At 45.9% G+C, this 25,708-nt stretch overlaps 1 protein-coding gene across 3 annotated transcripts in view; it reads right to left on the minus strand.

Moving 5' to 3' along the window:
• Positions 1–16,189, minus strand: part of CCDC149 (coiled-coil domain containing 149) — a 98,498-nt gene extending 82,309 nt beyond the window's left edge. Inside the window, exon 1 of one of the 3 annotated variants that reach the window (XM_074321903.1) lies at positions 15,717–16,189. In XM_074321903.1, the coding sequence (XP_074178004.1) occupies positions 15,717–15,764 (48 nt within the window). In that variant the 5' untranslated portion in view covers positions 15,765–16,189. The remainder of the gene's footprint in view (positions 1–15,716) is intronic. The other 2 variants (XM_074321918.1, XM_074321912.1) reach the window with 2 other exon arrangements.
• Positions 16,190–25,708: the final 9,519 nt, after the last annotated feature.

Consider the following 25,708-nt stretch of genomic DNA (forward strand, 5'->3'; position numbering starts at 1 on the left):
ACAGGTTAAATTATCAACACTTTTTAAGGCAGGGATTCTGTCCAGGTCTGTTTCTCTCAGTGATAACTATGCAAATGGGTTGATTATGTTAGCAAAAGGCTCCCGTGAGTGACCTGAGTTAATTATGGCTTTCAAGGAAGATGGCGAAATCCTCACTGGCTGCACCTCACCAATGGACCACAAGACAATATTGGGCATAATTTTACTTGTTTTCCTTGACAGTCATTTTCATAGTCATTTTGTCCACCACCACCATTACCTCCAGATCATCACAGTTCATCAGGAGAGCATTTAAATGACAATAAAATAGGTTGCTCCATTTTACTCCTCTCCAAGTATGGAATTAAGACCTGACACTTAAAACATTCCTTGGAGAAGGGCACACAGACATCAACTGATGCAGGTAATGGCAAGGTTTGGGCATTTCTTTTTCAGTAAAGAAAATTCAGTGATAGTCAGGATCACTACAGATAGTCGCATCAAGACAGAGTGCTGACTATATCACCAGGCTGACCACTTCAAAAAGAAAAGAAATGTCAGAGGCAGAGAGAAGTACAAGGATAGGGGAAAGCAGTGGATGTCCCAAGTAAGACCCTGAACACGGGGGTCTGACCTTTCTGGATTTCATTCCCTGTCCTGCCTCATCTTGCTGAATGACCTTGAGCAAATTAATCCATCTCCTGCTGAGCCAAAGACCCCTAATCTGCAAAAGGATGACTATGATTGTATCTACTTCACAGGGTTTACGAGAAGATGAATGGAGATAATGAAACAAGGTATTTAGCCCAGTAACTGGCATGTAGCTGGCATTTATAGAGAGGTACCTTTATCATCATCATCATCATCCGTAAGCATCATCTTCGTGGATTCCTCAGGACTGGGTGCTGTCCACTTTGTGTGGGACGGCACAAAGACTAAGTAGTGACAAGTCCTTGGGAAAGTTCCACCAAGCCTGCTGGACCCAGATCCCAGATATGACCATGGAAGCATAAGTCAAAACACAGACGGCAGACCTTCCTCTACCATTTATTGTGTATCAGGTACTGCGCTGGACATTTTACACACATTAGCTCATTTTGGTCCTCACAATGAGACCCCGTGAGATAGGTAATGCAATGATCCCTTACGTACATGTGAAGTGTTGGCCAATAAGATGGAAGCAGAGGTGTCCTGTGGAACTTCTGGGAAGTTTCCTTAGGGGGATGGGCACACTTTGTTTTATGTCTTTCTCCTTCAGGCAATATATTGGTTCACAAAATGGAAAGCCTCACGCTTAGAATGGAGTGGTAGACCAGGGAAACTGAAGGTGCCTGGATCCCTGACAAACTGTGAGCTGCCATATCTGCCCTAAACTGCCTACCTCCAAAGTTATTTTTCTTGACAGAGAAATGCAGATAAGTCTATCATATTTGAACCACTGTTGTTTCTGGCATTACATTAAAATTGATCCTAAGTAATATGCCAACATGCCCAAACAACTGACATTGAGGAAAGCTGGCACCTTATAATGCAAGATATGTAACTGAGTTCATGTTAGAAACCTGTGGCACTACCGACAGGTGACATTGGATATCCACAACACAAAGTCTATAAATACTATATCAAGGTATTAAATAGAATTTAAATGAAAGAATATTTTCATTCTGGCTCCATAAGTCAAAATACACACTTCCTAAAAATGAGTCTTTCACTGTACCACGTTGGTTGGTTGGTTGGTTGGTTCATTCATTCATTCATTCATTCATTCATTCATTCAGTGAGGCTGTAGTAGAGGGGAAAAACACAGGCTTTGGAATCAGAAGATCCTGGGGTTCAAATCCCAGCTCTTGCATTACTCACATATTGTTTAACGTTTGCTTATCATCTCTTAGCTCTATTGACCACAGTTACAAAATGGTGGTAACCCTAGTTGCCTCCCAAGGCTGTTGTGAAGAATAAACCAATTGCATATATGAAGCATCCAGTATAGGACTTGGTACACTAAAAAATGCTCAGTAAAAGGTTTCCCTTTTCCTTCAAATACATACCTGAACTGAACATTATATGAAAAATACTTCATGTTGTGCCTGGCACACAACAAGTGCTTAATCAATGGGAAAACATTAGAATCACTTTACTGCTATTAGTAATAATAACGCTACCAAGAGTAGTAGTAGCAATCAGAGTAGTGGTCATAATAATAGTGGTAGTAAAATAACCAAGCGCTAAACTGAGAGTGAAATGGGAGAAGTGTCCCAGATGTGTGTGGTGAATACCCCCATGATTAGGACGTAGCCACTCAGCATCGAGTAGGACAGTGTTTCAGGGAGACAAGTGAAGTTTTTCTCAGTGTCTTCACGAATGAGTCCAATAACCAAAACAGTTATTTTCCTAACCCGCTAATGTCCCCTGAAAAGAACGTTTCTCTGAACCCAGCTGTTTAAGCTGTCCGGTGAATTTCTCTCCTCTCTTAAAAACGATTTCTTTAAAAGAAGTGGAGGAATGAGATGAACCAGCTGCCTGGAATTTGCTCTCCTAGAAAAATCTTTGTACCGCGTGCTAGGATGTGAGGTGCCCTTTCCAGCGCATGGTCGGTGGGACAAACAGCATGTCACACGTGCACTCAAAGAAATGAGCAAGCCAAGGAAGACACAAGCAGGCCACGCAAAAAAAGACCCAGGAAAACCTCAAGGTCACTGACTCTGCAGCCTATTTAGTTCTACTTAGTTCTAGAGCTAACTAGAACCCCTAATGTCGGACATCTGGGCTTTCTGATAGTGGGGAACAATACCATGAGTATTTCTAAGTCACAGGCTCAAAGTCCAACAAATGCATGGTTTGTGAATACCATGGAATCCGACGCTGCCTTATGACTGATGGTTATGACGACGAGAATGAGGAGTTAGTGACATGGAAGCTATTCTCTACTTACTGCTGAGCAGGAAGAAGAACAAGTTATAAAAACAGCGTACAGTGACAGAAGTCAGAATAATCGTTACCTGGGAAAGGGGCTGACTGGGAAAGGACAATCGGAACCTTCTGGGAATCTAGGAATGTTCTACATGTTGGTCTGGCTGGCGGTCATGCAGGTACGTGCACACGTAAAATGACACCGAGCATTCACCGCGTGCATGCATTTCATGTCATACGAATGAAAAAGTAAAATAGCATATGATATACTCAGCTTTAGAAATCAAGGCATGGGAAATGTCTGGAATATTATACACTAAAATGTAAACAGCAGTCAGCTCTGAGTACTGGAATTACGTTTTTGGGGTTTGTTTCGTTTTGTTTTGTTTTTCTTTTAAATGCATCTATATTTTCTAAATTTAGGGGTGCAATGAATTCATGCCTATTACTCAGATATTTAAAGTTGAATCTACCATGACCCAAGGTTTTATCAGCTACTCACTTTTCTTTCCAAGCCTCTCCTCATTCACAGATTCAGTCCATCACAGGCAGACCCACAGCTCCCTAAGTGCTGGGGGTGAAACAGGAGGAGGTGGCGAGGTGAATCCTTGGCAGGATTAGATTTTCTCACCATGCTCGGATGGGTCTGGGTCACCTGGCACACCTGCCTTCAGCCCACAACAGCAGAGGTGGTGTCCTGACAGTTTTTCAAGATATGGTCACATCTGCAAGTCTCCAGGCACCACTCTCGCTCAACTTCCAGCCCATATTGAAGTCTGGGCAGGAATCTGGAACCAGACCCCAAAAGTCATTTTTCAGTTCAGTTCATGGGTTTAGAGCTAGGTCAGAGTGATATGAGCGGGCAAAAGGTCTGAACCCAAGGCTCCCAGTGGGAAAAACACTTAACTTGAAGTTAAAAGGCCTATCTCCACACACCAGCTTCTTGCGGAATAATCATAAAGAAGGGCTCTGGATTTCAGTTTCTTTTTCTATAAAATGAGGACCCTCCGCTCATTCTGACTAAGTGGTTGTAAGGATTGGATTAGGGAATGCAGAGGAAAGTGACAACATCCTGCTGGACTTTGCACCCCAACTTTTAGCAAAGTTTTTGCTATGCCTGGGACATAGCAAATCCTTTTGAGTATCAGTGGAAGAAAAACAGAAGTAAGGAGTTATTTTTATTATTTCTAGTGATAAGAAGATGACCATAGGAACCGAAGAAATTACACAATTTCTTTGCATGAGAGTCAACTGTGGCTGGCAGCTCTCCTCAGAGCAAACTTAAATTCTGGTCCAGAGCAGCGTGAAAGGCTGGCGCATGCTCAGACATACCATAACACACGTCGGAGCCCATTATACAAAGGAACTCTTTATAACCCAATGGTTTCCCACCCACAGCTTCTGCCTAACTCTTTTCAAGCAGTATATCTAATACAATAAAATTCCAGTTTGGAAGAAAGGAAGGAAAAGAAGGGAAGGAGGGAGAAACTGACTTCTAGTAAATTCATAAATCCCTTAGCGCTTATTAAAGGAGATTTGACTTATTACCTTTAAAAGATCACAATTTATATATTGAAACTCAGAAGAACTGTGAGATCAGATGGATATATAGTAAGGGGACTTTGGGGGAAAGAAACGGATGAGAATGGTTTCTGACAAAAAAAAAAAAAGATGTCCTTGTTTTAATTCAGTAGTTTTTCAATTCAAGTGTTAACTGAGAGCCCAATAGGTTTGTCATTTCTTTGAAATTTGTTCACTACACACAGGACTTTGCACTGGGCACAGCAGGCGATTCACAAATGAATCAGCCCTTTCCTGCTCTGAGTTAACTCCAGGCTAGAAGCGAGACAAGAATATAATTCCAATGTCAGGCGGCCAGGAAGATGCTGGTCACAGAGGCGTGCTTACCGTGTTTCCCCGACAATAAGACCTAGCCAGACAATCAGCTCAAATGTATCTTTTGGAGCAAAAATTAATATAAGACCCGGTCTTATTTTACCATAAGACTGGATATAATATAATATAACATAATATAATATACCAGGTCTTATATTAATTTTTAATGCAAAAGACGCATTAGGGCTGATTGTCCAGCTAGGTCTTATTTTTGGGGAAACACCGTAGATGCTATGGGATCGCAGAAGGCAAGGGGGCTTTCAGTTAGGAGGCAAGGTAGTCGTGACCAAGCCTTGAAAGAAGCGAGGAGAAGTTAGAGAATAAGAGCTCCAGGCAGAGGATATAACCTGACCAAAGGCCAGGTACATGGGGACCGGAAGTGGTTCTGTTTGCCAGGAGCATAGGCATGTGAAAAGGAGAAATACAAAATAAGGCTAGAACATCTGGTTAGAATGAAAGTAAGAAAGGCCTTAAATGACAACACAGTCTGAACCAAAGTGAGAGCCAATAGGAGCCAGGGAGGTCTTTGAGCCAGGAAGCGTCAGGACCAGAGTACGGTTTCCAGTCACTTGAACAGGCAGTAACGGATGGGAAGGAAAAGTACAAGGAGATACAGGAAGCAGGAAGGCCTGTGGCTGATGGAGGCACCTGCAAGAGTCCAGTGGGGGAGAGATTACTATTACTTCTTTGCCAGTAAGTGTTGTATCTTTTCCTGAGCTTTGACATAGGCCTAATAGGAGGTTTATTCAAAACCCAACAAAGGAAGAAAGTAGAGTGGTCAGCAGATGATTCTGAAGACCAGAGAGAGGTAACGAATGGGAAGGGGCCGAACCATTTGAGCAGGAGATAGGGCTGGGAGACAGAGGGATACAAAATCAGAAGGTGAATGAGGGGAGTGCAGAAGGGGCTGCGGGAATGGCCAGTGCTCAGAAATTGACCGAGTAGCTACAATCGTGCTGGAAGGTCTGGCCACAATGAAGACCGTTGGGAAAGAAGAAAAGGTTACAGACTGACCCTGACAGCACTCACCAGGCTGGAGCAAATTAAAAAGCAAATTGGAACTGGCTAGAAAAAGGGAGTCCCATCCCTGCCACCTCCAATATTGCCTTGGTCATGGGGTCTGCAGATGGCAGAGCAAGCAGATATGTCAATCTGTGCCCCATCAATATGAATTTTCAATGGCATCATCTTGACAGCTGGCAGCTGACACATCACCTCCCTCTGCAGAAGCATCTCTGAAGGTCTGGGGAGGGTTTTCCTACAGCCCGGGCAAGAATAGGACCACCACCTCAGCACTACAGGGTTGGGGACTTTAAAACACACTTTCCCATCATCTCACTTTATCCTCCTTCAATGAGAGACACAAAGCAGATATTCTGAGCCTCATTGTCTAAAGTGCAGAGAAGTGGAGAAGACAGGACGTTTGCCCAAGACCATGCAGCTACCTAATACTGGAGTTTGATGACTTCTTAAACTCACTGCAGTCTGAGCCAGAAAGCTGGCCGGGACACCAGGCATGTGCTGGAGCCGTATGGACACACTCCCAGGTCCTTCAGGGCCACGATCAGCCTGGGGGAGAGGCTGGAAGTAGGGCACAGCAGCAGGTGAGCAGGGCTGGCTCCGAGAGAATGTCGCAAATGGCAAGGTGAATTGTTTTTCTTTCCATCTTGCCTTCTCTTTATTCCCCACTTCCTTCCTTCTGCAAGTACCTGCAAAGTACCATGTGCCTGGCCTTGTGCTAGATGTTGGTGACCACCCACATCTCTGAGGGTCCCCTATACTCAGGAACCACATTACCTTGCCTTCTTATCCTGCCAATAACCCCCACATCGTTTTCCCAACTGAAATATACCATCTACTTCTGAACCTCTTGAGGCTCAAGTGGAGGACGTGACATTTGAGCTGGGCTTGAAAGTAGGAGATAAGCAAAGGCTTCGAGATGCCTCAGGGTATGGAATGATCTGGTAACAGGCAGGAGTTCTATGGAGAGTGGGGGAGGTGGCGAACATTAGGGATACGGGGTAGTTACCAGGGATGAAGAGGGAGCAGGGTTCACTCTGCAGCCGTCAGAGCTTCAGGCACAGGAGTGGTAGATCACTTCCGTGCTTGGAACAACAACTCCAGTAACTGCATGGAGGAAAGATCTTAGAGGATGCTGCAAATATTCTGAGGAGCATGGATGAGAACCTGGGCCATGGTGCCATAGTGGGAATGGTGACATAGAGTCCTTACTTGAGGACTTGTACAAAAGCAGAAGATGCGGGCCCTGATAATAATTAAATTGGTGGGTCGGATAAGTGGGGAAGAAGGATCAAAGTGATGTTAATTGAGATGAGATGGAAGAAGGGAAGGAGGGATAGGAAAGGCAGAGGCAGAGGGAGGATGACTTCAGGGAGGGCACACTGAGTGTGAGGTGCCTCGGGGACATGTCCAGTGGCCACATGGAGGGATGCAGAAGCCCAGTGTGTAGGGACAGAAGAATGGAGTGTCGGAGGCTGCACAGCCAGGTGTCAAATATGTTCAGCCCCGAAGAAAGACCGCTAGGTGCGGCAAATAAGAGGCTTGTCTTAGGTGACCTAGGCAGGGGCATTTTCAGGAGCAAAGAAGAGACGGGAGGCAGACTCAGGTGGGGTGACAGTGGATGAGAGCAAGGCGACAGAGGTACAGGTACAGGAACAGGTACAGGTAGGCTCCTGTGTCCTGCTCAGTCCTCATGCCCACCCAGGCCCTCACATACACTCTTGGCAAATCAGTTACCTTCCCAACGCATCCAGGCCACTTCTGCCCTGCTCAGAGGGTACAAGCATGTCACTGGTCACCTCCAGAATGAAGGCCACATTCAGGACCCCAGCACCCTATACAGATAACAGGGCATTCAAGCCTGCCTAACAAACAACACCTGACGCCCTACTATGTGTCACCAACCAGAGACCAAACGATTTAGGATCTCCCAGACAAGCGCTACATTTTGCCACCTCTGCTATCTCCCCTCCTTCGGCCTAAAACACCCTTCCTAGGCATCTCCACTTGCTGAAATCCTGGCCCAACTGCCAACTTCATCAAGAAGCTTCCTCAATCCCCCAATCTGAATTAACTTTCCCTTACTCTGCAGAGCATGTATGACAATGTGTCATCGCACAGTGGCCTTTTCCCTACTTTCTATCACCACTGGACTGTAAACCCCTTAAGAACGACTATCATATGCACAAAGCTTTGCACACAATAGTACCCAATACGTGTCTGGTACATTGAGCGCTGGCTGACCTTCTCCCCTGCTATCCCGTCCCACTGAAATATCCCTGGGCTGTCCTTCACTCTCCCATGCCACCCAACTAACCTAACCCTGAGATGGATGCATCCTGGTGTCACTAACCGCCCGCCAATGTGTCTGCCATGAATGAAGCTATAGGTGGGCAGGCACATCCATGAGTCTCTTTCCATAAATGAGGATACGCAATAAAGTAAATAAATAAAGCAAAATAAAGGCCCTGCAAATGGGCCAGCACTGAGTCGGTTCTGAGATTCTATATCAGAATCCTCATTCAGGTCCTACTCCTCTTCAGCCATAGCATGAAGCTCATCATTCTAGAATTCCTGTCTCCTACCCAACGCAGTCCATTCTCTTAGGAGCTCACTGACTCATGTCAGAGTTAAGATCCCCACCCAGGGAAGGTCTTTCCTTTCTCAGGGAGCACCTAAGCGCTGTGGGAATGACTTTGAACCTCAGCTACATAATGCAATAGGATGAAGGGCTCCCTCCAAGCACGGGTGGTCATGGATGATTTTGTGAGGGATGTGGGTTTCTATTCCACCTTGAAGGACTAATAAAGGCTGTGGTCGGGGTATGAGAATAAGGTACATGCCAGAATGCACGACAGATCAGTTTGGCTGGAGCAGCCAACTTATGAGAGGAGGAAAGAGTCATAAGGCCAGCTTGAGGAGGGCCTTGAATACCAACAATGGGGAGCCATGGAAGGCTTCTGAGTAAGAGAACCTGGTGAAAAGTGCTTTACTTTTTAAGGTGGCTGAATAGGTTAGTTGTATAGAGGGTAGACTGGCTTGAAGATGATCTGATATCCTGAACATGATTAAGACGTGCTACAATAAAATAGCATAAGATAATGGAAACAGAGTAGATTAGAACAGGTGAAATGAAAACGGGAAGATTTCAAAATAAAAAATCAACCAAAGGTTTCTGTTCTTGGGGACCAGGCATCCCCTACGAATGGTGCCATCTTACCTGATGGGCCAGAGAGAGACGCAGACTTTTCACTAAACAAAGTCCTCTGCCATGAGGTACCCCAAACCCCAGTATGATTCTTTTTAGTGGTGGGAAACCAGGCAGTGAGTAAGAAATGTCATTCACTCTGGCCATTTTCATTCAGGGACTAGCCAAAGTCACTAATCTTCAACCAATTATTTTATTCAATGTGAAAGTCAGTAAATTAATTTTTAGCATAATAAGAGTAGAAATTGTCAATTTTAGAAGCACATATGCGAATTTCCATGTACAGGAGAGAACATGAATCCCATTAGTTAAAAATAGCAGTTGTGCTCACTTTCCCCCACATGCTAATTTTAATAGACTTACTCTGAAATTAGCCTGCCTTTATGAAGATAGCTGCTCATCAAAAATGTTTCCAGTAAGCACTAAGCTTGCCTCATGAGAGTTCAAGTGCTCCCAGGAAACTGTGAACAATGCCGAGTTCTAAATGGAACTCAGTGTCCTCTCTCTCACCAGACTCTCACCCCGCAACCTTCATTACACCTCACACCACCACTTTCTAGCCACCAATCAAGGGTCATGTTGGACTCACTCTATTCCATCTTCCCAATCCAGTTGGCTATAAAACCCTGTAAGGGTCTTCCTTTAAAATCTTTCTTGTAGACATCCCTTTTTCTCTATTCCCACTGGTACTGCATCTTCTTACCACTTCATTCATTCAAACATCCAGGCATTCATACATTCTACACTTACTGAGTAGATACAAAGGGCAAGGTACAAATTAGTAACTAAGGTCACAAATTAGTAACATATGTTCCCTACTCTCAAGAAGATCTTTTGGGTTCAGTGGAGAGACAAGTCAAGGGTTAATTAGAAAAGTATATGGTAAGTGGTATGATACACGTGCAACAGGAATAATTGACAATATTGATGATGAGAGAAAAAAATCTTATCTTTCCCTGAGTCCTAGCAAGGTTACCAAATTTGTCTTTATATGGTTAATAAAGGCTTGTAGACGACAAGGCTCAGTGAGTATTGAGTTCAGTGGAAACAAATCTATCTCAAGTATTTTTGTCGACTTGTACTCCAGCTACAAAAGCATTCAGTGACTCTCTATTACCAGCTGCCTTAGAGCACACCCTTCTGTTTTGCTCTTGAAGTCGTTCACCATCTTGTCTACCCTGGCTGTTCAACCTTTAAGTCTGCTATACGTGAACCCACTAGTTTCAGTCTTTATCTGGAGCATTTCCTCAAAGGCCAACCACCAGCCTAGTGTTCATACTTGCTTCCTGTCATGATGGCCCATGCCCTCTTCAACCAAAGGGGAGGGATCCGGTTCAAGTTCCACTTCTCAGACGCTTTTTCCTACTTCAAGCTTCACCAACTGCCTATATATGTGTCTAAGACATACTGTTCACTACTGTGCATTGTTTTTTCGTTGCCTCTATGGAGACAATGGCCCAACAGTTTCCCAAAGTTTTCCGCAGCTCAGGAGTGACTTGGGGGCAGCAGAATATGATCTTACCCCCACTGTGTGCACTAGAACGAAGTCCCCCATGCCTAGAGCAGTGAAGAAAAACGACATCCACTTGTTCTTCATTCACCCAAAGTAGCATGGCTATGGTACTGACAGCCAAAGGGCCAGCAGAGGCCCGAGAGGGGAACAAGGGAGGACACCACAGTGACCTCCAGTGACCATTGACCAGATTCTAGACTGAAATAAGGAGATCGTGACTCAACAAAAACAGCGCAGACCAGATGTGTACCCTCTACCCCATCACCCCTGTCAATGGCTGAGTTCTATTTAAGCACCCTACAACTTAAATACAAATTCAGGGAAAGGGGGAGACATGATTCCAGTCCAGATTACATTCCCACCACCCTTATCATGGGAATTTGTCATCAAAATTAAGGTGTTTTGCCAAAATAAAGACGTTTTCATTCCATGAACACCTGCGTTTGTGTCCTGAGGGTCATTTTCATTGTATTGATGGCCACTAAACACTTACTTGCCAGTTGGAGAACTGAACACTAAGAAGTATGATTTCCTTTGACCCTCACAACTACAAGTACTTTATCATTCTATTTAAAGATGAGAAAAATGAGGCTCAGAGAAGTTGCATAATGTGGTGATTCTCCCTTTTCTGGCAAACAGCTTCCACTGTCCCAACCACTGTTGTCCATGTGGTTCATGCAGGGTCCCGTGCACAACTCAAGGCCTAAGACAATCAGATCACTACACTCCTGCATGATTTCTTCCAGGGCAGATGAATGATCTAAGTGGGTTCAAATGCAGTAACTCCTGGGCTTTTATGGCATCTACTTCATAAGAGTTTCTGGATTTCCCTCTGGACTTGAACTTGAGAGGATGGGAGGCTGAGACTGAAGACAGGTATCAAGCAAAGATGGAGAGAAAGCATCTGTCTGAGTGCTGAATCCAGCTCTGCCCAAAGTCAACCCATCTTGGAATTATTAGTCACGTCGGCCGTAGTAGTTTGCTTTTGCTCCCACAACAAATTGCCACAAACAGGGTATTTTGAACCAACAGAAACTAATATTCTGATATTCTTGGGAGTAGGAATTCCAAAGTCAAGGTATCAGCAGGGCCATGCTCCCTAACAAGGCTCTAGGCGAGCATCCTTCCTTGCCTCTTCCTAGTTTCTGGTAGTGGCCAGGGATCTTTGGCATTCCTTGCCTTTCAGCTACATAACTCTGATCTCTGCCTCTGTCATCAGGACTTCTTTCCTCTGTGACTTCATACTGTCTTCCCTCTGTGCATTTCTGTGTCCAAATTTCCCTCTTCTTATTATAAGGATGCTGATCATTGAAGTAGGAGCCTACTCGAATGACCTCACCCAAATAAGGTAACATCCACTAATACAGAGAATTAAGACTTGAACATATTTGGGGGGGAACAAAATTCAACCCACAACATCAGCCAATAAATTCCTTCTGAGCTAAAACACTTGGGTTGGGTTTTTGATGATTTGCATTAAGAAAGGAGTAGAGCCAAGACTTACCCCGTTTTCAGTCAACAATCAAGAGCTGTGCCCTTAACCACAAGGCTGGACTACACGTGATTCAACCTCTCCCAAAAGTCAGTGGCTCTACTTTGGGTAGAGGCCCAGGTCGACTGTCTTCTGTCTACCTCACGCCACTGTATATATAACACACTCATGGAATATGAGAGTGATTGCTATCTAATTAATTAACCAAAACCCAAATAGTGAAATTGAATTAGGCATGGCTTAATCATAGGGCAGTAGACTGAGAGATGACCGGGACTTTTATCTTGGAAATAAAAAGTTATTGATTGTCCGCACGGCTGCATTTCAAGATTTCCCCTTGATTTTGAAAGATCACCTCAGGTGGTGATAAGAAGAACATTTCCCCTCCCCAGACATTTAATTTCCAAAGTAGAGCACCAGGCATGCTTCTTTCACATGCATGGCCGTGTTTACTTCAGGGCCTGAGAGAAGGCTGTAATTTCAGCTTGTTACACTAAAAATATGAAAATCAAACTGATCTCTGTAGGATTGTTGTAAATGAAAACTGCTTCCTAGAGGCAAACCAAGGAAGCAAACTGATTGATTGAGAGCACAGGGCTCTGGGCAGGAAAGGCAATGGAGGTGGAGCCAGGGTAGGAGGTAGAAGCCGGGACTTCTGCAGAAATAGATGTGAGAGCATCAAAAAGCCCATCCAGCTAGGTTAGCTGTCTGGTGCCATCTTCCCCAGTTCCTTGGGCTGACTTCCAAAGTCACTTTGAAACATCGCTGGCCACTGACCACACTCTTCCTTGAATCCCACCAGGATGAGTACCAGACAATTCTCCATGCCAGGCCCAGTCCACACCTGGCCTGCTAAATAAACCTGAGTGGGCAGGAGAACGGAGAATCACCTGGGTGATTCCCACAGTTTGTGAAAAACCACAGTTTGTGAGAAAGGCAAATTTGGGGCTATAACCCCCCAGGCATTTTTATGCCCTACATGTATTAGTTTCCTGTGGCTGCCGTAACAAATTACCACAAACTGGGTGGCTTAAAACACAGAAATGTATTCTTTCACAGTTGTGAAGGCCAGAAGACCAAAGTCCAGGTGTAAGCAGGACTGGTTCCTTCTGGAAGTTCTGAAGCAATATCTGTTCAAGGCCTCTTTCCGCTTCTGGTTTCTGCTGGCAACCCTTGGCATTCCTCGGCTTATTGCTGCATAACTCCTATTTCTGCCTCCATCTTCATATGGTATCTTGGTCTTCCCATAGCCTTCTCCCTTGGATCTCTGTGCCTCAAATCTATGTTTATTTGTCTTATAAGTATACCAGTCATTAGATTTATGGCCCACCCTAAATCCAGGATGATCTCATCCTGGGATTCTTAGTTATATGTACAAAGACCCTATATCCAAATAAGGTCATATTCACAAGGGTGGGGGGAAGGGAGGTTAGCTGTGGCATGGGGGAGATTTCAATCCACTACAGTAGTTTTGGGGAGAGACCCAAATCTAAGTGACTCTGCTCCCAAAAGACTCTGATGCAGGTGATCTGTGGATCATATTCTGAGAACAATTCAGTTCCTGAGGATTCAGAAATGAATAAGACACAGTCCCCTCTCTTGGAGAACCTGCTGTCTGGTGGAAGATACAGACAGAAGAACTGATGATTAAAATACAAAGTATGGCCCAAAGATCCCAAGCTCCAGAGTAAGACAGACCAGGGTTCCAACTCTGCCCCCGCCAGCTGTGAGGCTCTGAGCACATTCCTTAGCCTGTCTGAGACACAGTCTCCTTCTCTGTAAAGTAATAGTTCCTACCTTATACCATGAGAATGAGGCCATGGAAAATGCTTGACATCAAAGATGGACTCAAGAAATCGCTACTAGCTATTGTGAAGGCGGAAAGCATGTTGCATTCATTTTCACATCCCCCAGCCCCTCACTGTGTGTCTTCCACAGCCTAAGCCTTTAATGAATGTCTGTGGAAGGAAAGAAGGCACACCTCTGGAGAAACGCAGCTGGGATAGGCAAGACAACTCCGGAAAGACCCACCTCAGACTTATTCTACAAGCATTTTTTGGGCACCTGCTGTGTATGATGCTCAGCGTGTAGGCCCTTGGAACAAAGAGCCAAATAAAACCCACAGCCTAGCAGGGAGACCGCTGGGTTATACAGTGTACCTCCTTCCTTTGGTTTTCCATCCTGCACGTTCCATTCATTAGTATTCTCTTAGTGTTAGTGTGACTCCCTCCCAAACTATACTATATGTTCAGGAGTCTTTTGAGAGCACAAAGAGTTCTCTCTTCTTCACCACTGAACCACAAGTACCTAGCAATGAACCTGACTCCTAATAGGCATTTGATGAGTATTTTTTGGTATAGTGAATATTCTGCTGCTATTTCAGAGTCCAACACGGGACATCTATGAAGAACCATTTCCAGCCTCCGTGACTGCTGGGTATGATTTTTGAGCGGGCAAGTGAAAAGATGACCAGAGGATCAATCTGTCCCTTGACATAAAGTCTGAAAGTTAGAGGAAATGGGGACAGGCTGTGATATAATGTATCATTAATACTGTGAAGTCAGGAGCTTTCAACTACTAGGCCAAGAGTAAACAAACTAAACTAGGGGATAAGCTGCCATCTCGTTCCTCTTTAGAAATACAATGCTTTGCACACACTGGACATTCAGTACTGTTACCAGGCTGACCTGGAGGCCCAGAAAATGATTCGAAGGGAAAAACAGTACATGGTTTCCCTTCCAACACCCCACAAGGGAAGGAAGAGAGCAAACCATTACACCCTGCATGTGTGCACAAGAGTAAAGAAAAAGAAGCCCCATGTGGGCTTTGAGGGTGGGAAATAATTTTCAGGAGGGAGAAAAGGAAGAATTTCTAGTGGATGGTAGGTAACATGGGTAACTGCCATCACAAATGGTGCTGCTAAGTCAGGACAAGCAACCTACCTGTGAGAAGGAGACATCAGCACTCCCTTTCACCTGGAGAAGTCAGGCAGCCCCTACCAGCCTAAAAACCTCTTAGGGTGGACTGAAGAGGGAACAGCATAGGAGTCCAAAATCGGCCCCCAGGGGTGCGTACAGCAACATAGGAAGGCATGGTGTTCTCTGCTTCCACAAATCGAATGACACGAGCACCTGTGTTTCACTCCTTTGATAAATGGCCCACCACCTTGCATACAGTAGGCCTGCAGTAACACGTGTTCATTTAACTGAATAAGTGAATGAATGAAGGCTACAGAGGACCCGGATCTCCACCACCCAAACCTCCGCCGCAGGTAATGCCACCTGGCCTGGGTGTTACCCTGGGCCCGGATTTCCCCCCTGGCACCACCTTTCCGCTTCAGCACCGGGCGTCCAATCGCTTGGCTCCAAAACAGTGGTGACCAGAAAGGCAGGTGGGACTTGGCTCCTTCTCCCGGATCCCCGGGCTTCTCTCTCCAATCCAGGACCAAGCCCTGCCTGAGGAAAGGCCCCTCCCCAAAGGCTGGCACCATATGGCGTGGAAGAAAGTGGCACCGGGATAGACCGGAAAGTGCGGGAGGAACGGCGCACCTGGCGGGTCGCGCGGAGACAGCGCGCCGCGGCCACCGGGTGCGCGTCCCCCGCGCGTCCCTGCCCTGGCTCGGCCACCCGGGGGCGCGGGCCCGGGGCTGGTGGCAGCTCGGCCCGGCCCATCCCGCCTGGCCGGCGCCTCGGCCTCACCTCGCTCACCAGCCCCTGCCAGTCGCTCTCGGTCCGGTCGCTGTTCATGGCCTTCTCCTACAGGCGCGGGCGGGCTGCATGGACGCCGCCCTTCTCCACGTCCGATTCTTCCTCCCGTGGCGCTGCTGCCGTCGCCTCCACCCGGGCCCCGCGAGGGCCCGGCGCCTCCGACCCGCTGCGCCGCCGCCTCCTGCGGCCGCCGCGCTGTTGACTCAACGTCAGCCTCCGCAGGAGGAAGGGGAGGAGGAGCCGCGGCCGCCGAGGCCGCAGCCACAGCCGGGCCGGACCCGGCCCGCCCCGCGCTGCCCGGGACCCTCGGATCGCGCCCGGGTTCGTAGAGAAGGGGCAGCCCGGGTCCCAGCCCAGAGGTAACCCCTGACCCCAGCATTACCGCTCTCCAGGCTGGAGGCGAGGGCGCGGGCACCAGGGTGCCCCCCTCATGAAGCACATCCCCAAATCCAGCCTTTCCCTGAACACCATCAGGCTCCTGCCACTAGAATGTAAGCCGCACCCAGGCAGGGGGCTTTGCTCTGTTCTCTGATGAACGCTAGGTACAGGGCCTGGCATATAGTACATGCTCTACACAGATTTGTTGAATGCCTGAATGATTGAACCACGTGTGATGTATTTAGCATTGCTGTTCAAGCTACTAAGAGTAACTTATATTTACTTCTTAAATTATCAGCTGTCATAAATAGAAAGCAAATGTAAAAATTGAAAATAAAATGATATTGAATTCTAACTAGGCCGAAAAGCTCTGAGTTTGATGTTTAGCATGTGTCAGGAAAGGTATCAGCATCAAATTGAGACGCCCTCGAAGAGGAAGGACTGAAAGAAAATGACAGGGCAGGTGAGGCTCACACATGAGGCGATATTATTCCAGGTGTTTGTCCTGTGCCACCTAAAATCCTCTTACCGACCACCACCAATAGTGAGCTTTCCATACCTGCAGAAACATTGCCTGTGGAGATGAGCAGGTAGGTTGAAAAGAAGTTGTGAACCCATTTGACAGGTGTGAAAGCATCACAGCCAACATTTATTTATTATTTTTAGCCCTTGTTGATCCTAGATCAACCCCATGAGGTGGATGTTATCCCCATTTGTCAGATGGGGAAATGGAGGCCTGCAAAGTGTTGCTAGATGAGGGAAACAAGCAGCCAACTGCCACATATCATGAGTCAGACCATCGAGTCCCTCCCACTCCACCCCCCACGCTGCCACAGATGCATGCATGAGCCTAGCTGAGACCAGAGCTACCCAGCTGAGCCTTGTCTAATTTTCTGACCCACAGATCATGTGCTACAGAACTGTTGTTGCTTTAAGCCATTCATGTGTGGGGTGGTTTGCTATATATCAACAAATAACATATAAATGGTGACACTGCTGATAAAGAGCCTGGATGGCCTCAACTCTGCCTAGCAGCTCTTAAAAAGCAATAGCCCCTAGCATCATGACTTGTTGAGTCCTCATCTAAAGAAGATTCTACAACAGACTCTGGCAGGCCAGAAACTATGAGAAGGAGTCCATCTCCCAGTTAGCACATTTATTCTGTGCCTGTTGTGTACACATATTACATTCATCTTGGGTTCAATAACACTGCAGACCAGTCTGTGTTGTGGGAACTGAAGGTTTGTAAACCTTACCATCAAGGTTTTGCTCTAGAAAATAAAAAGAGAAAAAGAAGGGGCTAGAATGCAGCTAAGGCTTCTGGTCTTCTGACCATGCTGGGCCACATAATCCATTCTCTTTGTAATCCAACTAGATGGAAAGAAGGTCATCCCTGAGCTGAACGTCTAGGGTTAACTCAGCATTGAGCCCTTGTTCCCAACAGTCTGATGTCTCATGCTAAGAAGCAAGGTACTGTCTGCCAATATATTGCCCTTTGGCAAACCATCTGGTTTCATTCTGATCTGTCAATGAAATAGACTGTAAGAGTGGACATAACTTGGTCCATCTGCCTTCCGCCACCTCCTGGTCTGCACCTTGCTATCGGCTGGCATTCAGGTGGGAAGGCATCCTGCCCCTTGCAGTTACCATGTTTAGCTAAGGCTTTCAGTACTGCTGCTCCTTGGAAGCTTTCACTCATATTTCAGGCAGCAGGACACACTATCAGCAAGCTGTTGGGAGCCAAGGGATCTTACATTAGAAGCCATGTACCTTTAAGACAACTCTCTGTGTGACGCCATTTCTCTTAGTTGCTTTCCTTCTCTGAAGTAAGTCAGCCAATTATTAAGGTATTTAAAAATAAAATTGGGAGTGAAGTGAATCAAAGAGTGGCAAGCCTCTTCCCTCCTCAGCACGTGGAGAAACTTCCAAGTCAATTGAAACAGCATCTCCTGTTGCCTGGGTTCTCCTTAGAGGTTTCATGCCCCATGTGCCAGCTCGAACCTGCTTCACTTGTGGGATGTGATGAAATCACAAAGCAAGGCAATGTTGCTGCGAGCAATTCTTTTTTATCTCTTTTCATTTATGCAGCCTGACATTGAGTAATAATAATAATTAAATGCCATTTAAGCTTTTAGGCACCTATACCAGAAGGCTTCTAGATACCTCATCAACAGCAGCCCTGGCTGACAAAAACAAAGCTAATTATATCATGGTTAACTTAAAAAAAAAAAAAAGAAATAATAATAATAAAACTGCTGACCAATGATCCCTACCTCTGAGGAAAGCAGCACATTAAATGTTCCATCTGACAATCCATTTGCACTGGACCAGGTGAAAACCAGGTGCCCTTGTCTTAAATTTGCCACTAAGTATTGACATGTTGGCTTGAGCCTCTGTTTTCACATCCCCTTAGCTCTCTGAAGATCCTCTAGGGACCCAATTTTTCCATATATATTCCTAGCCCCAGGGCCAGTTTTATGTATGGTATGTATGTATGTATGTATGTATGTATGTATGTATGTATTTGCACATATAGTGTTAGAAGAAAGTGTTTAGATGCTTCTGAGTGATGCTTTTCACTTTCAAAAGTTGAAGAGGGTTTTCGATGTAGAAACTACAAAATAGCTTAATCTAAGAAATGGAACCAGCAGATACTGATGGAAAACAAAACAAAACAAAAAAATCTCTGGAGAGATTGGAACGAAAGGGAGACTTGAACTTGTTAGAAACCTGAGCCTCTAGTTGCAGGTTTTCTACTGACTTGCAGGATGGCTCTGGCCATGTCCCAACAAACCCAGACACACAGGGAAAACCCTCAAGCTTTTGATACAGCTTCTCCCAACAGTATTTTCAGTTCAATTCTGGCTGCCCAAGCAAAACTGTCAGAGTTCTCATTAAAGGAAACGAAGCAAATCTCCAGGAGAGATTTTTTTCTCTGAACTATACAACTGGGGCAATATTCATTGCTACTCCTTTCCCCAGTCACTTTTCTCCTGCCTGAATTAAGAAACCCAGTCTGATGAGCCTGGAAAGAAAATGATTCATAATGACTGTGGTTTATAGTGGTAGATAAATATATTTTTTTAATTAGCTCTATGTGAACCAAGGTCCCTAATTCTTGCTCTTGTCAAAGGGGGGGCATTTTGACAGGTCCTGCCAGAAGCCCCTATGGGCTGGTTGCTAAATGCCTTCCTTTGTTCTTGATTTCATCCAAGGGCAGAGGACTGCAGGTCCCAGCGTGCACTGCAGTCAGGCCTCCTGCAAAGCCCTGAGACCTGAGGTCCCCTGGGCCACTGGATTCAATTCTGGAAAAGATAAACCTCCCCTCTTCCCCCTACCTGGGGACAATCTGCAAAGGGCTTCATCCGTTTTTCTATCAGGGCTGGCAGCCAGACACCAGACAGACAGGCAGGGGATCCTGGCCAGCTTCCTGACTCAGAGCTTCCTCTGTCTCTTAGCCCCCTGAGCTTCTGGGCCCTCTCTCTGCCTCCAGTAAACCCTCCCTGCCCAGCAGCAAACAATCAGTTGCCCACTGCTCCCCCCAGCCCCACTGGCTGCCAATCAGTCAGGCAGCAGGGGGTGGAAGGAAGTTCCACTCCCTGCTGAACCTCCACGGAGGTGCTCAAAATGACTGAGTGGGGCTGATGATGGCCTGGTGGGCCAGGCTCTGCAATTGCCATCCTGAGGGGGCACAGGCATGGGTGTGATTGGCTAGGGCATTGTGGGGCAGGGGGTCGGGATGAGGGGAGGCAGAGGGGCAGCTCCTTCTGCTGATGGAAGAGTTCCAGGAGTGGGGACTAGGATGTCAGCAGTAAAGGGCATCTGCCAGGGGAGCCAAATAGGAAAGGAGAGGCAGAGGGAGATTCAGGGCCTGGGGCTCCTGATGAGAGGCCAGAAAATGAAGAACCAGGGGAGAAACGTGGAAAACCTTGGACGCAGGGGTGGGTGGGAAGACTGACCGACAACCTGGGCTGGTGGAGGGAGTGGAGTGACTCGTGGCCCAAGGAAGGAGTTAAATGAAAAAGAGACAGGGAAAGTCACTCACCTCTCAGATTATTCAAATGTGTTGTACTTATTGATAATGTATTTCATTTCTTCTGCAAGGGGGGTAGGATATGATTCAGCACAAATTTGATGTAAATTTATGGAAATGGAAGTATAGAGAGGCTGCAAGCCCAAACTGCTGGCGGGTCGGCTGCATGGCCCTCAGCTAGGCGAGGTTACCACTCTCTGGACTTGGGGAGCTGAAAATAGAAGCATCTGACTTGGGGGCCACTGGCCTCTCCTGCAGGCCAAGAGAGGGACTGACCCCGCTGCTCTGGAAAGCTTATTAAAAAGGAAAAAAGTCTGACAACTGTCTAAAATAGAATCACCTACATTGTCCTCCTGTCTGATTTTTGTCTTAGGGTGGGGGGACCATTTTTATCCAGTAGAGATGGGCAGGGGAGAAAAAAAAGAAGAGAATTAACATTATCTAGGACGTGCTGTGTGCACTGAATATGTTAGTTAAGTGACAGAAATGTTGTTTTTCCTTCTGCACTATGAAAGAATAATGGGGCTTGGGGAGGGGACAAAGAAAACAATTTGCAAGAGAGGGTGAAAAGGTGGCATGCCATATAAATGGCCAGAGCTGGTAAAATATTTATCGTCCATTAGACTGTCCTTCACAACACTGGATGTTGATTTTTATCTTCCCCCCTCATACCAGGTCATGACATTTAGCTAATGATGTGCCTCTCCCAGTTGGTAGCAGCCTCTCCAGCCTGGCTGTGACCCCAACAGCAAAGAGAACCTTTTGCAGTTTGGGAGTAGCCTCTCTGGGCCAGGCCTTATTCTGTGACTTGTAATTGCAATAAAACAGGAGGTTCAAGACACCAGAGACAAAGCCAGGCCAAAGGGTTTTACTGCCCCTTCATTCCTGTTAGAGACAAATAGTCTTGCTTTCCACCAAAGCTGCAATTCCTTTCAATATCCAAACAGTGTGGGGATCAGAGCGGCTGTGGTTCAGCTGGTCTCAGGGCAGACAAGTGGTGTTTGGTTGCAGCCCCCAGCTCTGGTCTGTGGGTATGTTTGAGCAAATATTTCAAAGGATGGCAGTGATCTGCTCATTTTTATTACATCCGTGGGGCAGAATTGTTAGCCCTTGGTGACACCGATTATAATGCGGTGACCTCATTCAGTCACCAAAGGGCAAATTTCTCTTTGTTCTCTAACAGAAACACAACATGGCAAGTAAACATGATTTCTAAAGAGAAACTATCAACAAGGGTATTTACAAGCTTATCATGTCCTTGCTATTGCACCAAGTGGCTTTCCTTTGGGGAAAGAGTCACATATATGCTCACATGTGACATAATGGTTGCTGTTTATTAACCCTGTTTGCTCCCATGATACAGTAAAAGTAATCTTAAAGTGATATAAGAAAGTCTGAGGAGGTTCTCTTTTATCATACAGGGTCATTTATTCACTTAACAAACACTTCTTGAGCTTGTCCTACACACTGAGCAAGGCCATGGGAATTACGACCAGGCTAAGATCCGGTCCTCTGTCCTCCAGGTTCTCAGTCTATTATCCACAGTCCCCAAGCATCTGAACACTGGTGGAGATATGTTCCAGAACTGGCCTCTTCAGCTGTGGTGTGTCATATATCAGCTTCTTCAGGAACTGGGAATGAACTCTGAAAACTAGATCTCTTTGGTACACTAAAATGTGGTTAAAATGGCAAGTTCTATGTTATATATTATCATAATAAAAAAGTAAAAGAAAAAGCTTTGGGGGGGAGTGGAAAACACAAAAAAAAGAAAAACCAGGTCCATGTGGAAAGCCAGGCAGGGCAGAATCAAAGACTTCAAAGACATAGAAAGCACGCATTGGCAAATTTACTCACCAAATCCCAGAACATTTGAAAAAGGGGAAGCAATGACCCCTTTCCAAGGTGAAGTAAGAAGTCATTGGACAAAAACGTTGGAAAAGAAGCAGTGGGTCCGAACAGCGAGTATGGAAGTTGGGGCACCTTCACGTCTCTGTGACTTATCCTCATCTGTACAATGAGCAGATTAGGCTGGGTGACCACAAATGTCTGTGACTCTATGAAATTAAAGCAGAATTTTACCTTCGGGTGGAACTCTGTACAAAAGGTTAGTGAGGGGGCTGTTTGCATCATCCTGAGAGATAACAACATCATAGAGTATTAGAAGTAGGGGGAATCATAGCGATCTGGACCCCTTTTTTGTACAAGAGAAGAAATAGATGCCCAGAGTGATAAAGTTCCCAGAGCTTGTTAGGGACAGAGCTACGGTGAGAACCCTGAAGTTCAGATTCCCTAGCTCCTTCATCATGCTTACAAGTTGACCATATTTGAGTTTCATGAAGAGCAAAATTCTGATTATTTATTACTATTCAATAAACCACCCCAAACCAGGGGCTTCAATATCAATTTGTCATCGTCTCTTGTGGTTTTGTGGGTTGACTGGCCTCAGCTGGGTGGTTCTCATGTGGAGTCTCCTGGTGAAAGTCAGACAGAGGCTGGACCTGTGGTCCTCTGAAGACTTGGCTGGATGTCCAAGATGGCTCACACACATGGCTAGTTGTCAATGCTGGGAACTCAGCTGAGGCTGTCAGCTGGAGCACCTACTCGTGTGTCTCCATGTTGGGCTTCCCACAACATGGCAGCTGGGTTCCCAAAGGATTTGCCCAAGAGAAAGTGTTTCAAGGGAGCGGAAGTGTGTCTCAGTCCATTCGGGCTGCTATAACAAAATACCATAAACTGGGTAGCTTAACATCAACAGAAATTTATTGTTCACAGTTTTAGAGGCTGGGAAGTCCAAGCTCATGATGTAGGCAGATTAAGTGTCTGGTGAGAACCCACTTGCTAAAAGGCCATCTCTTCACTGTGACCTCACGTGGTGTAGGGGTGAACGAGCTCTCTGGAGTCTCTTTGACAAGAACATAAATTCAAGTCATGAGGGCAGAGCATTCATGACGTAATCACCTCCCAAAGGCCCAACCTTCTAATACCACGAACTTGGGGTTAGAATCTCAACATATGAGTTTTGAGGGTTCAGAAACATTCAGACCGTAGCACCGTGGAAGTTGCCCTATAGGCATAGAGTCACGTCCACCACACTTTTGGTCAAAGTGCCTCACAAGTCAGCCCAGATTCAGACGAGGTGGAAGAATAAACTCCCCCTCTAGATGGGGACAGAGTAGAGCCATGTCCACACAGGAGGGAAGGATGTGATGGTCTCTATCTTTGGAAACAAGCTGCCATAGCAACAATTCTGATTTTAACCACAAATTATCCTTTGGTGCCCTGTTTGGGAAAAGGATACTGGGCAGATACTAACCAAGCCTGGCATTTTTCATCTCCATAGAATCAAAATCAATTGAATTCAGGCCTCAGTACAAACTTGTCTGTTTATTTGTTTGTTTTAGAACCTACCAGTTCAGGGATCACTTAAGCCACCCCATGACATAGGCGAGTCCCTGAGGAAAAACTCAAACAAGGGATGTATGAGGACGTTTTGTGTGGATAGGAAGGTGGAACCAACAATGACAGGCACTGGAATACTGAAAGACCCTCCATCTTCCTTCAGCAGGAAAAGCAGGGAAGTAGAAAAGAGTATCTCAGCTCTGCTAAGCATAGATTCCTTGAGGGCAGGGATTATGCCATATTCATCTCTATGTTCCTATTGTCTGGGCCAGTGCACATGGTAGGTGATTAATAAATGTTTGTTGACCTCTATTTAAATACCGTTCTTCTCAATAAGAATGTAAAGCAGCAATTATTGAGCACTTGCCAAACGCCAGGCATTTTGCTAAGCACTTGACATGTATCGTCTCATCCAAGCTTCACAAAACTGTATGATTATCTGCAATTATCCCAGGCCTGATATTCAGCAGGTAAAAGTAAGGAAGGCCCACTGATTGTTGAAATATTAAAATACTTCCATTAAAATGCCAGGCTGGTAAGTAACAGCAGCTCAGTGCCCCTTAAATGAGCCCCTTACCTCATACCTCTCCCCCAGCCAAACACCCCAGCCTGGGAGAGAACCAGGTGTGCACTGCCAGTGAACCCCCATTAGCCCGAGAACCCTGAGTGGTTCCTCCTCCATGGCTCCCATCCTCATGTGTCTTCTTGGCCTGATTTGACCAGACCCTAAAGGAGCAGACAGAGCCCTGGTGTAGGTGTTGCTGGCACCTCAGCAGGTACATGCTTGGTGCCTGACTAGCCCTCCGAGACTGGCATGAGTCTTGAAGAACAAAGTAGTCACTTTCCTGTGGCCACTTATGGGTTCAGCAGCCTCTTTAGCGCACATTATGGGCTCTTAAGGATTTTGAGTATCATTCCTGATTATCTGTATTTGAGAGAAAAGGAAGCTGAGAATTTAAAGAGTTTTTAAACGACTTGACCAAAGTCCCATAGCTAGCAAGGGGTGGACCAGGACTAACCTGTCTCTGAGATCCATGCCCTCTGCTATTGTGCCCTGCTACTATGTCAGCTGGCTGGGCTGCTATAACAAAGGACCACAGGATGGGGGGTTTAAACAACAGAAATGTACTGTCTCATAGCTCTGGAGGCTGGAAGTGTGAGACCAAAATTGGCCGTGTTGGCTCCTTCTGAGAGCTGTGAGGGAAGGATCTGTTCCAGCCTTCTCTAGATGGCTTGTAGATGGCCACTTTCTCCCTGTGTCTCTTCACATTGTCTTCCATCCATGTGTGTCAGCCTCTGTCCAAATTTCTCCTTTTCATAAGGACACCAGTCATATCGGATGAGGGGCCCACCCTACTCCAGCATGACCTCATCTTAACTAATGACATCTGCAATGACCTTATTTCCAAATAAAGGCATATTCTGAGGTACTGGGGATTAGGATTTCAACATATAAATTTGGTGGGAGGGGAACACAATTCAACCCATAATAGCTATTTTCTTTTCCATGAGACCTCCTGCATCTGTGTATAACAAAGTTAACTAGGCATCTACATAAATGATCTGGGTCCACTAGCTTCCCATCGAATGCTTAACCAGTCCCAAGGCATGCCCCCCCCCCCCCCCGCTTCAATCAGAAGTGGTTTGAATTGGTGCTACTCAGCAACGTTTGCCCCACCCCCATGCAATCCATACCTTTCTGTTGTGTCAATCATTTTGATATCTAATTGAAAGCACTGAGGTAAGGTGTTTGTTACTCATTTTTACTCTTTTGCATGCTATTTCAATGTTGTTAAGCTCGCTGCTATTTCTGCAGCCACGGCCTGGCACATGAAGTCAGTTCTTATCCCTTTAGCAGTTCGGTGAACTCTGCAGCCCAAGAGATCCTGGACCTGTTATTCATGTATGGTGACTCCTTTCTTAGTCTCTAGGAAACACTGCAAAGGCTTTTCCCAGGAAGTGCTGTGGGAAGCCTAGCTTTTAGAACTTTTCTCTTACCAGGAGCTTCAGCTGTATTCTGTGTATGTGAGATGGTCACCTGCTTTTCTTGCACTCTCCTTTGAAATAGACAGTAACCTTGGTCGTAGATGCAGTGTCCTCGGACTTGGAAACTCGTTGGACCAAAAATGTCTACAACTTATTTTTCCCCTTAGATTCTCTCTCTCTCTCTCTT

Source organism: Rhinolophus sinicus, linkage group LG02, assembly GCF_036562045.2.
Source record: "Rhinolophus sinicus isolate RSC01 linkage group LG02, ASM3656204v1, whole genome shotgun sequence".
NCBI lineage: Eukaryota > Metazoa > Chordata > Mammalia > Chiroptera > Rhinolophidae > Rhinolophus > Rhinolophus sinicus.